The following is a 19,322-nucleotide window of genomic DNA, read 5'->3' as shown; positions in this document are numbered from 1 at the left end:
AGAATAGTGAATGGCCTTATCAAGCAGATTAGGACAGTGTGTGGCCCTTTCTGTGTCCTTCTCATATTTTCCAAAACCATTATTAATTTATTTCTCTTTTTGTATGTACTCATTTTTCCACATAATATTTTAGTAATAAATTTTCAGATTAACACAACAAAAGGTGGACCAGAAAGTGTGGTTGGAATGCAAAGCTTGCAATTATAATGCTACCCCACTGGGGTGGTGCATATGAAGCCAAGAAAAAGTGCACCTTTACCTTCTCCACAATTAACTTTTCTTCATGTGTGTTTTTTATTGGGCTTTTAGGAAACAATTGTTCTTTATAAGAAAATACTAAAACTTTAAAAACCAATTGTTTTTAAGCTAAATCATTCAAAGAAATTTATATAGATTTTTTTTTTCAAATTTAAATTTTATTTTTTTAGCTACTTGGTTTGAAAATCATAACTTGTTTTAATTTCTCGCAACGAGACAGATTGGGATGTCAAACCCGCTAGTTTGCATATGCCTACCCCACACAGATCCACAGTTCACATGGACTAAAGGTGGGGCGGGCTAACCTGGTGACCCATTTATAATATTAAATATTCTTTTTTTTAATTCCCACATCATTTTTTGTTTTTGTAAGTTCCTTTTTTTTATTATTATTATGTATAATTATTGTATATAAGATAACTATTTTAGTTCTCGAATGTAAAATATTTTTTTATGCATATTTAGGTCAATAAATGTGAACATGTTTTGTAAGGTAACATGTTGCTATTGTATTTTAGCTATAATCTTCGCTACTATTATTTATTGTTTTTGATTAGTTAAACTAATCGAAATTATTTCGATAGAAAATAAATATCAATTATTAGGAAAAAAAAGTTTTTATTTTACTCTTTACAAATATGAACCAGCTTATGGGCCGCAGGCCAATCTACAGGACAGGGCGAACCAGAAAAATAAACTCGTTTTTGAATTACGAAGCGGACAAAAGTAGATAGGAGCGACCTTCTTTACCATTCCTACAAATTCATTCTTCTATTAACTCACTATATCCTCCTTACTTGTATCTACTTTCAAATAAAAAATTAATAATAATCCGACTATAGGATTTAAATATGAAATTTTCCGATCCATAATAAATCACTTATTATACTTAAGTATTCTTCTTTACTAGACCTCCTTCTTAAGTATTGGAAACAATTACATCACACTTTAAAAATTATAAAAATTATCTTGTGATAAAAGAAAATAGTTTAGATTCTATATAAATACTATTTTATTCTACTAGTATCAAACTAATCACAAAAAAATATATCTAATTGTTGAAAAATATTCTTATAATATTAAGTCAATCAACATTCACAAAAACATTATAATCTCCTGAAAAAGCAGAGTTAATCTTTTATTTTATAAAACAATATATAATTTGACTCTAGTATTTGGTTTGACTTTGAATGTTGATGTATAAAAGATAGAATGTGGAACCCTAGTTAAAACTTCCACCATAAAAAATCATGTGGTTGTCTAAGCACCTAGACAATAAAAAAATCAATCTTTATAATTGGAACTATTGGTCGGAAAGTTTCATTATCACTTTGACATAAATTAGAAGTAAATTATTGAAATTTAAAGGGAAGTTAGAATTAGGGTTTGTTGCATTGATCTTAGAGATAATATTAAATTTGCATGATACATTTTAGAAGTCGGTGCTTCCATCTCAAAATATTAATTAGGTTATGCTTTGATTTGGTGTTTACCAAATCATTTGCATATATTATGTATAAATAATTCAGTTGCCCATTTGTATATGTCTTCTTCTCTAATGCACATTTTTTTTTATTCTTATGAGTGTTTTAGTTGTCTTCAGCCACTCATGATAATGACATATATACCACCATGATTATCTATTCACAAGTAAACAAAACTTAATTCTTGTTGTGTGATTGAATCAAATATTTGTTGTTAGCATCTAAAACATCATGGAAAAACTAATTTTTATAACTAAAGTTTAGCCAAAAGTGGAAAATAATAATTTGTCAAAAATGGTAATTTTTTAACATTATGAAACTCAGCTTGCATTGATAAAACATGATGGTTTGAGACAGGTTTGTGCATGAAGGTAACAGTGATTTTGTAGAGAGAACGATGAACATGTTCTTCCATAATGGTGTTGTTGAGGTTGAAGAGAGTGGGTAGCAGAAACTAGGGTTAGGGTTTAAGGAAAGAAAAAGAAGAAAAATATGACATACATGATGATGACATATATGGGCATACATAGCCTTATCAATCAAGTCATTATTGTGTATTAATTAATTAACTTATGTCCTTATATGGTTGTAATTATCATAATATTTTAATTATTGGTCAATATCAGTGTCTCTACATGCTTCAGATTTCAGAAAAAATAAGACCTAAGATTTGCAGCAAAGATATGTGGAAACAATTTTAATCTTTCTACCATCTTTGATAAATTTGGCAGTGAGCACTACTAAGAATTTTTATATTACATGAAAATTTTCTTACAAATTTGTTGAAAAAAATTGTAAGAAAAGACTTTTTCTGACTGTTTTTTCTAAAAATTTTGATTGGAATTAATTCTTTCGTGGTTAATTATTTTCTTAAAAATTATAAAATTTGCAAGTATATAAAATTTGTTGTGAAAAATGTTTTATACAAAATATTTTACAAAAAAATTGACAGCAATTTTCTGTAATTTTTCTTTTTCATAACAAAATTTATAAGTATTTCTATAAAAAAATTTCTAAACAAAATTAACAGGAGATATGAGAATATTTTTAATCATGCAGTGAGAGATGTTGATTTTGCTAATCAAGATTTTCACAAATATTAATAACTAAATGAACCTCAAAGCCACACCAAAAGTGTTTTATCTATGGAATCAATTTAATCACTTTTTTTTTCTCTCATATACGATATTTTTTAAGAGCTTTAAAAGATCACTATAAACGTCAACTTTAGAAAATATGTGAATTTGTATGAGTTTTAAGGGCTTATTTATGTGTCTAAAAAAATACTTATTTTTGTGATGTGCAAGTTTTTAAAATATAAAATAAAAATTAAGAAAATCAAAGAGATAACAATAGCAACTGGCTAAAAAAAATCTAGGAAACCAAATAAAGAAAACCTTCTCCAATATATATATTTATAATAATGATAAACTTGAAATTAATTCACACCAAATTAAATATACATATAATTATTTTTAATATGTACTAAAAAGTATAATGCATATTGTAACTGTAGTTAAATATGCATATTAACCTTTAAAGGATGAAAACAAAGTATATAACAATTCTCTATATAATTCAAAAGGTTGAGAATTTTTTTTAAGAAAAGATAATAAATATTCTAGTTTTTTCATGGGATGTAATGGATGGATATGTGTAACATAGAAAATATGTATATAACGCGATTTCATTTTAAAAATTTAAAATAATATAAATGATCAATTTTTATATAATCCTTTTAAGTTTTTAAATGCAATTTTGTTTATTAAACTTTTATAATAAAATAGTTTTAAATTTCCATCTTAACAAAAGATCATCAATTAATTCAAATTATCTTAGAAAATTTAGGTAATTAAATTTTGAAACCAGTTTTTGAGAAGAGAAACAATTTCGTTAATAATATTATATACATTTAGATAAAAAAATCGTTTGATACAGTACACAGTTGTTTAAGTCCAAATATTCTCTAAATTCTTACATCAATAATTTTAACTTTATTTTTAATAAAAAAATTACATAAAGTGATTTGATAACTATTTTGTATTTAATTATTGATCGATTATTTTGTAAAATATAATGAAAGGAGATAATTCATCTTTAAAATATAAAATTTATTATATGATTCATTATTCATAATATTTATTTAATATTTTTATATTTAAATTAGTTTTCAAAAAATATTTATATTTTAAAAAATATTTTTTAATTTTTGAAATTAATTATTATTTTAGAATAAGTAAATCAAGATTAAAATATTATAAATATTTTATGTTATATTCTGATAAATTTTTGAAAAATATGTTTCAATTTTATAAATTAGGTATTATTTTAAAATTTAGATATCAAGATTAAAATATTATAAATATTTTATATTTATAATCTATTACATTTATATATATAATAATAATTTTCTGTATATAACATATATTTTATATTTATATCTCTCGTATTTTCATTATCTAATAAATTTTTAACATTTATAATGTTTCGTAATTATATGACTTTAATATTTTATATTATAATTATATGACTCTTAAATTTTCATATTTTTAAGTCATAAGATGTATCAAATTTCTGGTATCAAAATAAGAACTTAATTAAATATTTAATGTATAGTATATTTTTTTTTTAGTTAAATTTCTCTCGATAGGTTTCACAAATGTTATAAAATTCCATTGTTCTGGATTGATCAATTATCATGACTATTAACCTTTGAATGCCAAAATTAGTTAAAGTTGTCCTTTTCTAACTAAAAAATAGAATGCATAATCACACACTACTACTGTCTCGTGCAAATCATTTTCAATATCTAGAATAGAGATAATTGTTGATAAATTATAGTGATTCATTAGGAGTAGTGCATAAATTGATTTAACAATAATAAGGGGTAAAATCAGTATTATTTGTTAAGAACATTTTTAAGTTGAATGCAAAAAAATTATTTAACAATACTATATATACTTACTATGTTTTTATATATGCATAAATTAAACAATAATTTAAAAAAGTTGGATATGTATTAAGAATTTAAAGCTTTATTACATTTAAAAAAATACTATGATATTAAAGGTAAATTTGGAACTATATCAAAGGTGTTATTAATGGCAGCAGTTTCTATTTAATTTTAAAAATATTTTGATTGAGTATATTTTTCAAAAAATTTTAAGAGTATTAATATGTGAAAAAGTTAATGTAAGCTTAATTCACAATTTTGTTAATGTATTTATATTTATTCGTTTTTGTTCTTATATTATTTTTTTTACTTAATTGAATCTCAATTTTTGTTAGATAAATGTGATCTTTTTAGTTAAATCAATCACTACTAGAAAAATACATATTTTTTTGTCAATTTCTTTTAATTTTTTCTTAGAAAACAGTTACAAATTTTGTTATGCATAATTGTTTGTAAGAATTTGCTATTAACTTTTTTTTAAAATATTTTGCACAAAATGTTTTTCACATAAGATTTGTAGGAGACATTTGTAAATTTTATAAATTTACAAAAAATAATTATCCAAAAAAAATAACTACTAATTAAAATTTGTAGAAAAATAAAAAACAAAAATATTTCTTGCAAAATTTTATAAAGAAAAAACCTAAAAAAATATTGAAAATTCTACTAGTGAATGTTATTGTTTAAAATGTGATCACATATTAATTCAATAAAAAAATTTGTTAGTAATTTAGTTTCTATATTTAGATCCGTGAGTCAATTCGTCATATTTTTTTACTCAATTGAATCCCTATATATTTTGTACTCAATTTATTTTTACATTTTAAATTGTAACATTTAAAATAAGTTTTTCTATTTTGAATTACATAATCTAATATATAAATTTTATATTATGGATTGTGCGAGATATGTTTTTTATTTTATATTTCGAAAGATATAATATAGAATACAACATATGTATTCTGAAATGCACATTTCAAAATGTCTCTAAATTAAACAATATAAAACTAAAAATAAAAATAGTAAACTAAAACGTAAATTTGGAATTTTGAAGTTTATTTATGAGAATGAATGTTGAAACAATGAAGGCTTAATCTGCATAGTCCAAAATATATAAGAAACATGTGTTCAAAATACTACCTTGGATCAATTTATGGATTACTTTCTACAACCCCACATATTCCTTTATGCACTGCATCAAGTTCCCAAAAATCTCTATACCTTCATATATATTGTTTTCGACAAAAATGAAATGTCAAACCCTAAAAAAATCGTGTAAATAATTTAAACCACCTAAGATATGCCACATAAACAATTTAAACAATTATTCTCTAGCTCTTTTATTATATATCATATAAAAAAAATATTTGTAACATATATTTTGAACCTTATTTATATTTAAAAAATATTAAAATATTTTTATTTACCGAATTAATCTCTTAGAAATCAAATTTATGTTTTATTGTCCAAATAAATCTTTTAATTTTTCATTTCAAGAGGAAAAAATGTCTCTATCATAATACTAATTTAGTTTAAATGTTTTAAAACAACATATAATTTTCTACTATAATTTTAGGCTTTAGTAATTGAGAAATCTATCTTCAAACAATCACATTTAAAAAAAAAAGTTGTGTATAATGATAAAAAAAACACGCTAACAATAATAATTTAAGGTTCAACATATATAATAATAATTAATGGAAACACCTAGATAGAAAATAAATAATTTTTACCATAGGTATTTTTTTTATAGATAGTTAATTGAATTAAAGTAAAATTAGAAAACTAAAGAATAAAATAATAAAATAAAGGGTTAAATATGTTTTTGGTCCCTTAACTTTTAGTGAATTTTGAAATTAGTCCATTTTGAAACTTTGAATCAATTTAGTCCTTCATCTTTTGAAATACGTGGATTTAGTCCTTTTAATCAAATTTTGTAAAGTTTATTTGACATTTCAAGCGCGTTTCACAATAGTATTTGACTTAACATTAAAGCAAAAATGTGTCAAACAGTATAAACAACTCAAATACAATCCTAAAATACGTACGAAATATCAAATAAACCTAACAAAATTTGATTAAAAGGACTAAATCCACGTATTCCGAAAGATGAATGACTAAATTGGTCCAAAGTTTCAAAATGGATTAATTCCAAAATTCACAAAAAGTTAAGGGACCAAAAACATATTTATCCCTAAAATAAACTATATAAATGAGCATAGAATCAATAATGAATTTTGTATATTGGGATTACAAAGATAAATCTTTTTTCGTAATAGTTATTAAACATTTTAAAATATCATGATTTTCTACTTTACATTTAGGTCTTAGGAATTGAAAAATCTAACTTGTAACATTCACATTTTGAAAAGTTAGTGTATAATAATAATAATTTGAAATTTGAAAAATATAATAATAATAATAATTAGTAATACGTGTATTCCTTTTTTTCTTATGATAGCAATTTTTTTTACCATAGTTATTAAAATAAAATATGTTATCAAAATTATAAAAATAATAAAAGTAATAATATTAATTAAAGTAAAATTAATAGTAAATTATGTGCATTAAAAAAAGTTATTAAATCTTATACAAAATTTATGTGTATTAATAATTATAGATAATAATACATGTAAAAATAACATGGTTAGAATAAAGACCAAGTGTTCTATATTATACAGTTCTGGGTTCAGTTGGGGTTTAGGGTTCTCTCTGTTCAGTAGCAGACACTATCCGCATAGGGGTGAACGCTTTGTAAAGGTGCGTTTACCGCTAACCCTTTGTTATTTGATTTCCTCGTTTTGTCTTTCTATTAATTTGTGTATTTTATTTGGATTTTGCATACCAAAGGACACTTTTTGATTTCAAAATCTGTGAATTGTACTGTGCCTATGATTTGTGTGTATGAAGGATTTGTGCCGACATCTCTATCTGTTCTTTGCGTGAAATCTGAGAATTGTTAACTGATGCAGTGTAATGGATTCGGACACTAATGCACCAAAATCCAAAACTCCCAAAAAGGAGAAGAACAAGAAGAACAAGAAGCAAAAAGATGTTCCCCCTGAACCTGATCGAATTGAGGTTGCGGTGGAGGTTGTCCATGAGCACCCCAATAAAACAGCTCCTGTTGTCGGTTATTTTCCTTCGGGTTTTGATCCGGTTAAGAATTATGCAAGTGGTTCCGGTCCCTCTGAATTTCAACTTTACAGGCACAGGAACATGTCGAAGAGGATGCAGCTTGTTGTTCGCCCTCCTGGGTCTTCGGTGGAATTTGTTGGATCTAGTTTTTCTGGCGAGGCTGCGGCTGGACACCGGGCCATGTTCGCTCTTGGACTCCTTGATAAGGAAGCTGGGACCCTGAAGATTGTTCCCATTGCTGGTAATAAGGTAAAATGGGAAAGGGAATAACAGTTTCATTTGCCTTGCTGTCGAACAAGTCAGTGTGTATTGTGTTAATTAGTGGATGCTGTTCAGATATTCAGATTGGAGCCAAAGATTAAAGGTATGGAAGCTGCTGACAATGAGCCTGCGAACTCAACATTGGAAGAGATGACTCCGCAGCAGAAGATTGCAGAGACGACTTCTATATGGGGAACAAAGAGGGATATAGAGAAGGTATTTTTTTTATTCATTTACCCTTTTTGCTAGCTATGCTAATAGCAATCAGTAAATTTGTTTTCACAATGAAAAGTTGATATTAATGTGTGGATGTTTACAGATTTGCAGTGGCTACATACTATTAGTTTAAGTGGCAATAGATGTAAAAAGGGATTATGTATTTGTTAACATAGTAAGATCTGTTAATTTGTATGTTCTGTGTGCTTTCACTGGTTACTGATACTGTGTAGAGCAAACATTGCTCACCTTTCTCATAATAAAATTTATTTAGCTATGGTTGAATTAATAGGCAAGGATACAACAAGTGGTATTTTTTATCTCACTGAGTGAGGTCAACTACACGAATCATGCAACATCATTGGGTTTTGTCAAAATCTGAATTCCCAGAGATATTATTCACCTTGAGATTCTTTTTAATTATTGCTTCGAAAATTGTTCTACTCCTTTTCACTTGTCTAAAATTTCTGCGATCTAGCCCCTCATTGGCGCCCTTAGTGGCCTCCTCTAAACATGTCTAAATTGCCTGAACCCGTTTTCTGTCATGTCCTGGCCTTAGTGGTGATCAAGTTCCCTGTTTGTATATAATCATTCTATATCATGGCCTTTCTTGTTTGATGACACATCCTTAGCATCCTCATTTTTGCTACTACTATTTGTTTTTTCATTCTGGTGTTATTCTTTTACTTTCAAACATTATCTACAATAAAAGATAACTGGTCATTTAGCCATATATGATAAAACTTATGTTTTATGGGTATTTTGCAGTTGCAAATAACCCTTAATGCATTTTTCCATTTTAAGCACTCAGCTTGTATTTTGTAATTGTGATATCAGTACTTAACTTAGAAGCTTGTAGTATGGCATCTCTAATTTTTACCTTCATCTAAATTATTTTCCTCTCATTTCTTCCTAAAATTCCAATGCACGTACTAAGCAAAAATGGTTTGGTTTCAAAGTTTGTCTCCAAAGCTCAAGCTTAGAGTTAACCTCCTCTTTTTGCTTCCTCGATCATTACTACATCCTCAAAATGCTTGCATTTAAGTGTCTTCCATTTTGTTTTTTCTTATTGGTCCATGGACAAATTAGTCTTTGGTTGTCAGCTTTGGGATGATATGTGAAGAATGTCTTATATTATTTTTCACTCAACTATATTTAGCTGACTTTACTGCAATTATTTTTAACTAATCTTGGCATCTGTATCGTTTTGCAGGCTAAAAAGAAGCTAGCTCTCAAGCAAGATGAAGATCCTAATTCTCAAAGGAATCTGGATGTGAAACTGAAAAATGTTTCTGTAAACAAAAGCGCTCTTGAAAGTACAGAATCTCATGTTTCTCGCAACATACCACCATATGATACTTCTGCAACTACACCTCAGGAGGCATATGTATTGGACAAAATCATCCTTACTGGAGAATGGGATTATCTTCAAGACATCTATAAAAATTTGCATCAGGAAGAAAAGACGGACTTCAGTTCTTATCCAACATTTGTTCGCAACAGGGTAGAGAGATTAAGAAAAATTAAGGTATTGATACAAATATAACCCTTTTGCTTAACTTGAACAAATTAGATGGATGGAACATAGTGTATTCAACCTACACTGTTGTGCTTACAAAAAAAGAGAAGGCACTGGCTTAAAGTAGTAACTTCAGAGTTTTTTGTTATTTATCATCAGAACAGTTTGGGTTATAGAAAGAAAATGTCCAGCCGTACTAGTTATACTCTACAACTGGCTACATTGTAGAACGATGAGAAATGCTTAGACTTGTCCTACATCAATAATTGAAGAATTTATTTTCCATAAACGTTCTAGAATTCTTTGATGGGGGATTTGTAAGCAGTTAGTTAGTCTGATTACCCCAATGTTGTTTGGATTAACTTGTCAACACTTGTAGAAGAAGAAATAGGGAGGTAAAAGGAATTGAGCTTCCACAGATCAAAATCAAGTTATGCACTTCAATTTTTTTAGAACACAAGAGTCTAAATAGTTTAGGTACATAAGTTTTTGTTAACGTATGAGAGAAGTTTCATTTATTTTTACCTTTTTATTTTCTTTTGCAAATGTTTGATGAGATGTCTGTTATTTCAGTACAAAATCCGTTTTTAATCCAAATACTCTTCAAGGTTTGATTTTTGTCTTTTCCAACTAAAATATCTGTGTGATCTATTGTTTATATTTACAGGATGAGTCAGAACAGAGGAAGCTTTCCTGCATACTCTCATACATCAATCATCTGATAAAGTTCAAAGATCAGCATTCCTTTGATGTTTTCTCTGCAAAGAGCCATAAAATCCCCAACATCCTGCGACATAAATTTACAAATATGTTTGCTGTTTCTGAATTAAGAAGGCTGCCCCCTGAAAAAATTTCTCTTCTCGTAAGTTATGTGCTGGTGCTTACACTTTTCGCTGATGACTTCCTAACTGACTGCACCGATATAGCAAAGGATCTGAGCATGAATGTTATGGCGGTGAGACAAGTCTATGAGCAACTGGGTTGCAAATTTACCCGCCAGAAAAGCGCTTTTAACGGTTTGCGTGCTACGCTTCCTGTCCCTCTTAAATTCCCTGAGTTAACGCAAAGAAAGAGGAAGAGGTAGATGCATCACTTGAGTCTCTTTTTAGGTCATTGACTGTTACAAATCCTGTGATGTTAAAACATTGTTATCCAACACCTCTTCTGATAGGATATTTGTTATTATTTCTATCTGCATACATCTGAACCGTGTTTGCCGTTTTAGTATTTTGAAGAAGCAATTTTGAAATTAGCATACTCTAATTATGTTGATAAAAATAGAATCTAGTTCTGTACTGCTGTTGAACAAACTGTTTGGAGGACTTTTTGGTTAAAAGGATTGTAAATCCAAACCTCAATTTATGAGAACAAAAAAGGATGTTTGGATCCTTAATGCAGAACGTCTTTGTTTAATAGCAAACAATGAAGTCTCAAAAGATCTTATAGCCTCAACAATTAGCAAACCGTGATCTTGTGCAAGCTCTTTGATCCGTGGCATGGGAGAAAACACCATTCTTTGTACTGAGAGAACATCGACACTATACACTCCCCGTTAACTGGCCACTGCCATTTTCTTGATCTCACAAGCAACCTCACAACGAATTTTATAGCAAGATAAACTTGGAATTTCAGATCCATATCGCCTGGAATGACTTGAATTTGCGTGTCGAAACCTAGTGAACCTTATAAAGATCGATCATAAGCTAATGTTGCACTTATCTCTCTCCAGCAAAGGCTTTTTTTCTTCCTCCATCTGGTACTATTCTTCGTATACCCTATGAGTATATTTGGTAGACAAAAATGTCTTTTGAAATTCCCTTACATATTTAAGAGAATATTATCCAGAAAGTATTACTTGAATTTGTATTTGGATAAAAAATTTCATAATTTCTAAGAGTCAAATATATTGAATTTGAGAATTATTTTAACTTGTTTTATTTTTCAAATGTTGTCTGGACAAGACTATTCAAATTGAGTAAAATTTATTTTTCTTATTTGAATAAAATAATTCAATTATTATCAAATTTAAAAAATATTTAATCTTTAAATAATTATTAAAAATTAAAAAATATTAATATTGATAATCTTTTGTAGTTTATTTGATTTATGTTTTTTTTAGTTTTCAGAATTTGTTCATTTTATATTAGCAATTTTTTTTTCTCAATTTAAGTAGAGACTTTGACTATTTTCAAATTGTGAAATGCATAAATCATATAGTTCCAAGTTATGCTCATGTAAGGTTGAGTCAAGTAAATTCAAGTTAAGAGTAAAGCCTAGTCAACCTAAGTTCAATTAGATTGAGTTGGTTTGGACTTAAGTTGAACTAAGTAAGCTTGGGTCTTGGTCATCAATGTTAGTTCGAGTCCGAACAAGTCGGCCTAGACCCACTGCGATCTTAGGGTCCAAGTTGAGCCAAGTCGAGACAATCCACATTTAGTTGAATGAGTCCAAGTTCATTCAAGTTGAGACCAACCCACGTTCTGTCGAATATGGCTAAGCCTAGGTTGGTTGACTAGGTCAAGCCTACTTTACTCAGGTCCATGTAGAGTCAAGTTAGCTTGAACCTGAGTTGAGTTAAGTTAGTTTGGACTCAGGTCAAGCCGAGTCAAAATAGATCCACATTCTTTTGAGTTGAGGCTAATCTATACTCACCCGAGTTGGGTTGGCTTAAGTAGGTCCTAATTCAATCAAAATCAAGTTGGATTTAGTTTGATAAAGATTAAGTCAAGACGAACCCAAGTCGATACAAGTGAGTTTGGGACCAATTATATACCTATACATATATACATTCATACATATATTTATATTTATATACATATACATTATAAAAATAAAAAAATGGAAGTAGTTGATCACACAAATAAAAGTTTAAATATTTTTTTTCTTGAAAAAGTAATAGAGAAATATTTAAATTTTTTTGAAGATTACTTTAATGACCGATGTTTAATTAAATAACACATATAACAACACATGTTTTATAATTTACTTTTTAATCAATTAAAGAAATAGTGCACATACACTTTCATGAAATGGCCTTTTGGATAAGAAATTAAAAAGGCCTTATGCAAAGTCATTTTCAGTAATTAAACAGTCAAATGCAACTTAATCATATGGTCCACTAATATGCTATGATCATGGGATAAGACAAAGAGAAGCATATTTATTTTTAATTTTGCTATTTATTTTGGAATAATGAAATAGGATATTATTATAAGATGCTGTTTCCTGCACATGTAGGGCAGACCCACCACCCTTGCCTTCATGTTTATGACACCATGTGTTGTCTCTGATGCCAATTTTAGTCCTTTGTTTGTCTTTATTTTAATTTCTGATTTTACCAATTTTATTTAAATGATTAATTTTGTAAAGTTCCGAAACTTTATTAATCTTAATATCTGTGAAAATATTACAAAAAAAAAAAATACTGAAAAAAATGAAAACTTATAATGTTAACATAATAAAAGAAACCTGAGTTCTTCGAAGTTAAAAATCGAAAAATAAAATAACCCTTACAAATTTTATTGACATTTATCAAGTAAGATGTGATATAAGTAATTTATTTTTGTTTAGAAATATAAAAATAAAAAAGTGGTCGTTCTGACCTGTGGATCTGAGCTATCTAATCTATCTTATAAATGAATCAATTTAAACTTTCTTAACGTACAATATCTTAAACGCTTTTTAGGTTTAATCCATTGAGTTAAGCAAGTTAGTCCAATTTAATATATATATATATATATATATATATATATATATATATATATATATATATATATATATATAACAAAGTATAGTATAGTATATGTAAAAATTAAAACTTTCATAATAAGTACGTAAAGATTACATATAATACAAATTTCATGATAGGTTAAAAAATTATAAATTTCTCTCTAATTTCAAGTTTTTATGTAATACACAAGTAATTAAAGAACTAAGATTTCAATTTTATATTATTTTTATAATTACGTGATCTCTTTTTCATTTTTATCCACCAAAATAAATTAGTTTGTAAGTGAGTCAAGTCCAATTTTTTATTTATTGCAAAAGAATAATTTTTTTAACCTGGTCTAATTTAATACTATAGTTAACTGATTTAACGTAAAGATTTAAATACGTTTTAACCCATCCACTTATGAAAAGTACTCACTTTGTATGTCCCTTTGTTTAATAAATCTTTGTATTTCATTTTTTTATGAATTCAATTTTTTATAAATTAGCTCATGATTATGTTAAAAATTTCAGTAATTCATTAAAAAACGACAAAAAAATTAATATGCGATAATGAACGAAAAACATATCTAAAATGTTATGATTGTAATATGTCATTATTTAATGGCAACAAAACTATTTTAAGTTTTAATTTATTCTATACATTATTTTAAAAAATTTAGATCAATATATCCTCATCTTTTCATTGTATCGCTTAGTCAACTTTTTGCTTTGTTTAAATCAAGCTTTGCATGATGATAAACTTTCCATAAAACATATTTTTTACATGATTTTTTTAAGTTATAATTTAATGTACTTAGTTGTCATACAAAATTTAGAGTATATAAAAAACGTAGAGAGTAGCAAATACATGTGTAAAATTGAATGTATACACATAGTTTCACATATGGTATATATATATATATATATATATATATATAATTATTTTGGGTTATACTTGTTTTTCATTTGGTGTATCTGGTATTATAAATAATACGTTAAATTGAATAGTCTTTTTTTTTTGTGTAAAATTAAAGCTTAAGTTAATTGAACAAGAAATTTAGAGTTAATTGATGATTAAATAACTATATATAACTTCACCATATATATATAAAGGAGACGAGTAGAATCAAATCTCAGCTAACTAAGATAAAAGTGAAATTTTAGTTGACGAAGAATTATATTTGATTGCCAGTAAAAATATGTTGTTAAATCTCTAAACAAAACTAGATAAAGAAAAGTTGAAAGTATTAATAATCACAAAGGGATTTGAAAGCAGGAAATATATATATATATATATAAACTAGAATGGATAGCCAACTATATATATATAAAAGAATGCTAAATTAATAACCTTTATATTTATACACACCTTGTGATAACAAAACACCCTTGTTGCATCATGCGGTACTTGTCTTTCCATTTAATATTAAAAAAATAAAATTATTTTTACAATTTAAAATTATGCGAGCTATGTGGGTTGGCCCATTCTGCTCTATCATTTGCTCGCAAAGGTAGTGAGTTATGCGAAATGGGCCAAATTAGACAATCAGACTCATAAACTCAGCTCAATTCACTTTTTTCTTACGAGCCTGTGAACCGGCCTCACCGTCCGCCATGCATTGTCATCCCTAAAGGAAAACATTCAAGTGATGAGTTTGAAGATTCTCAACAACTAGAAAAAGGTTTTTCATGACATTTATTTTCAATGCCTATATAAAGTTATATTTGAAGAGAAGAATAAGAATTTGAGACATAACTTGCGAAGTGTTAAAACATAGTCAAAATCTTTTTGTACCCTAATAATTTTGTAAGAACATTGTGTTCATGTAGTAAAGTAGAAAAAAGTTATTAAACTTGTAGATGTCAAAAGACGTAAATGAGCAAACTTTTGATATTTTGATCAAATCCTAGACAATTTCTCTATCTTAGTTAGAAGTGATTGGGTTAAAAAATACTCAGTTTTAAGCCTGAAATAACATGTTAAAAAATACTTTACAAGTTAGTCAAAAGGAAATATATTAAAAAAAATAGTACTAGTACAAATTAGTTAAAAATGACTATGAATAGAAACAATACTTATGTTTGTATAATGTAGTGTTACTTAATAAAACTCAATCAATTAATTATAAAATAAATATAATTTACACTATTATGTAAAAATATATTTGACATATTATTTTTATCTTTTTTTTTCTATACATTTCAGTTCACATTTAAGTGTAACAATTTCTAAACAAATTTCTTTTTGGTTTGGTGTCTCGTCTGATTTAAGTTACGACAGGCAAGATCCTTGCCAAAAAGGCGATGACTGTCATGGAAAGAAATCAATGTCAGTAACAAGATCGATATCAAAGATTAGCCAGACTTCAGGTTCACCACTCTCACCTTCAACGTTTCAAAAGCTAGGTCTTACACGTCAAAAACAAAAAGAAAATGTACTTTTTGAATGAGACACTAAATAAAAAATATAATATTGATGGCAAAAAAATGGCGGGTATTAATATTATTTTTCTTACAAATAATTTTACACAAATTAAAGGGTTTTGTTTTGTAAATTTTTATTCATAGAAACAAATAAATAATATTATTATTAAGGCAACAACTTTCACATGTATTTTCTGTAAATAATCTTTTACAAAAAAAATTGCAAGTATTTTTTATGAAATTTTCTTTTGCAGGAAATTTTGTTGGTAATTGAAGTTTTTTTACTAATGAAGACTCCCTCATCCCTTCCTTTCTCCGTTTTTGCAAACCACGCAAATGATTAATAATAAACATGAATAATAACTCGTACTTTCACGCCTTCAATTTTTTTTTCTTGCGCAGTGAAAGTATAGAAAAGATAGAAGAAAAATTAATGGGGCAAAAAAATAATTTTTAAAACGTGTTACATATATTGTACAGCCAAGAGCAAGAAAAGAATAATAAATAATTAATGTGATACAGATATAAAATATAAAGAAGTAATAATATATAAATTATATGAATTATCCAGTGTCTCGTATCTTTTTCTCTAAATACTATTTTATGCTTTTTTTTAATTAGTACTGATTTTTTATACAAAAGTTACTTTGTTCAAAAGTTTAATTTTTATTATACTAATGTATAATATTCAGTATAACTTTCCCGTTAAAAGGATAAATTAGAAAGAAAAAAAAGTTATACCAAAACTGTCTCAACTAATTAAATAAACACGTAAACATGGTGCAGGAAATCGAAATTAATTAAGAAGAATCAAACAAGCACGTCATCATTTTTTTAATTAAGGTGTAATAAATTAGTGATATAAATATCAACAACCTTCAAAGTAAAAGTGTTTCGTATCCAAAAGATATTGAGATATTTCCCACAGCAGTGTAAGTAGTGGGCCATGTCACATGCAAACACTTTCAAATATTTATTTTTTTTTTAAAAAAGTTGAAATTAGTCGGATAATATCTATTTTCGTTCAATGTATCAATTTGGCACCCACTTTTAAAAATGTGTTAATTTAGTCGTAACTTTTGAAAAAGTGTATTAATAAGGTTTCTTTCAAACAAAAATTACTAAAACCGTTAATTTAATTCATGACTTTTACCACTAAATTTTGATATAAATATCAATACTTAATTTTCTAAGTCATCTTAAATATTAATATCATTAACGGTATTAATAATTTTTTTGCTGAAAGTGACCTAATTGAAGTATTTTTTCAAAAGTTTAGACTCAATTGACACATTTTTAAAAGTAGATACCAATCTGACACATCTAAATGAAAATGGGTACCATCTGACTAATTAGAACTAAAAAAATATTCCTTGATATTTAATCTAACATTAATTAATTTATATAACATCAACCCCAACCTTCAACCATATTTTTCTGAAAGTACTAATCAACCAATCTACGTCTAATCTACATTTTCATGTTTATTTGTCTTTGCTAATATCGAATTAATATCGAATTTTTGTATCTTAGCATGTTAAATGAGGTTATGTTAGGATAAGATTTTAGAGCCAGACTTTAATTGATGTTACTTGTATTTTGAGAGTCACAATTATTAATAATCACCAAGTAAATGGACCCACAAACATGTTTGTTACTTTGTCGAATTTGATTTTGTAGTTCTGAATAGTGTAGCCATCCTCATCCATTCAAGTTATGATAAAACAGTGCCAACGTAGAAATGGACAAAAAGTAATTGTTTATACAGACTGAATGAGAAATAACATATATGCAAAACTAAAAGATAAAGATATTTTAACTCTCTTTTTTAACTCATTTTTAATTTATTATTTTCATTATTTTTAAATTATTTTTTTTATTTTTTTATAATAATATGATATAATAATTTTAAAAAAATTGAAATAATGAGTTAAAAATAAATAAAAAAACAAATTAAAATATCATTATCGTATGCAAAATATTATGCGAAAAAAAGCAACAATTATCTATTTGATACATTCCTAACTTCTCATTACATCAGCATGACATAGGTTTTAACATTTTTGTACACGGTTAAATAATAACCCTTCCCTTTTAATTTCAGTCATTTGAAAATTTTCGAAATTGCATTAGATTAAAATAAATATTGACAGTGGTGTAAATAGACTTGGTTGTTGTGATTGCATTTTTAGAGGTAGTAAAGAATAATATATTAATATTTCTTTTTTCTTTTTTTGACTTGTAAAGGACTTGATTGTCGTGGTTGTATTTTTATAGGTAGTAAAGAATAATTTATTAATAGTTTTTTTTTTCTTTTTTGGACTTGTAAAATTTTCTTTACGATAAACTTATGAAAATTATATCTATCAAGTATATTTAGAAAGAGAAGTTCTCATGTCTATGGTTTGAATGTGACTAAGTTGTGGTGTATAAAATTTTGAATACTCAAAATATAGTCCTTGGACTCATAAAGATAACGAAATAAATGTCTGACTTTCTATAAATATATGAAGAGAATTTTAAATTTCTTATATTTTTAGGGAAAGAAATGCTTATAAGTTGACTAATACATAAGCTTTGGTAAATAGAGAAAATTTTAAATGATATTTTGTTTTATTTTCTAATATTAGTTTTATTTTTTAATATTAATATTTTTTTTCATACTACATATCAACTTTCAATATAGAAAGGAGCTTAGTTTTAGTCTAAAGGTTGTCATGTATTATTTGATTATGAATTTGATTTGGCCCATGATTTTTCTTTTTATTTTAATAATATTTTTCATGCGATGATAAATAATAAAATGTTTTTTAGTGTTAGCATGATGAAGATATTAAAGGACATATTATGCTTAATTAGCATGGACATATTATGTCTAGCATGAACTTTTGATAAAAATTAAAACTAGAAGCGTATGAAATTTACATGAATAATTTCAAAATAAAATTATAAGATAAAATAATAATAATAAGTAATAATAATAATAAATTATAAGGAATAAAAAGCTTAATCAAACTTAAACGGGGAGAAAAAAACATATAGTATTTTAAAATGTTTTAATATCTGTTTTTGGGATTTGAAATTGAAAGAAAATATTTGTTACAGTACTTTACTTATTAGATGTTTCTATTTAGTGTAGAAGACTCCAAGTCTTAATATCGTTTATATATATATATATATATATATATATATATATATATATATATATATATATATATAATGCATATTTAATTTTGTTTTGACAAGGCATGAAATCATTCGTCTAATACTGATATACAAAACGAAATACTAATATTTGTCATATAATAATCATAAGTCATAAGGATTATAATTTAAAATATTAAAAATAGCGTTAAAG

The 19,322-nt window shown here is 26.4% G+C and overlaps 1 protein-coding gene across 1 annotated transcript; it reads left to right on the top strand.

Annotated features, from left to right (window-relative positions):
• The first annotated feature begins 7,353 nt into the window (after positions 1-7,353).
• LOC114164448 (DNA-directed RNA polymerase I subunit RPA49) lies at positions 7,354-11,107 on the top strand. Its single transcript, XM_028049123.1, has 5 exons — positions 7,354-7,455; positions 7,668-8,082; positions 8,170-8,310; positions 9,524-9,838; positions 10,497-11,107. Exons 2-5 carry the CDS (start codon positions 7,672-7,674, stop codon positions 10,911-10,913), a joined length of 1,284 nt encoding a protein of 427 aa, XP_027904924.1. The 5' UTR covers positions 7,354-7,455; positions 7,668-7,671; the 3' UTR covers positions 10,914-11,107.
• Positions 11,108-19,322: the final 8,215 nt, after the last annotated feature.

Source organism: Vigna unguiculata, chromosome 9, assembly GCF_004118075.2.
Source record: "Vigna unguiculata cultivar IT97K-499-35 chromosome 9, ASM411807v1, whole genome shotgun sequence".
Classification (NCBI taxonomy): domain Eukaryota; kingdom Viridiplantae; phylum Streptophyta; class Magnoliopsida; order Fabales; family Fabaceae; genus Vigna; species Vigna unguiculata.
The sequence above is the reverse complement of the archived record's forward strand: the minus strand, read 5'-3'. Positions and strand labels throughout refer to the sequence as shown.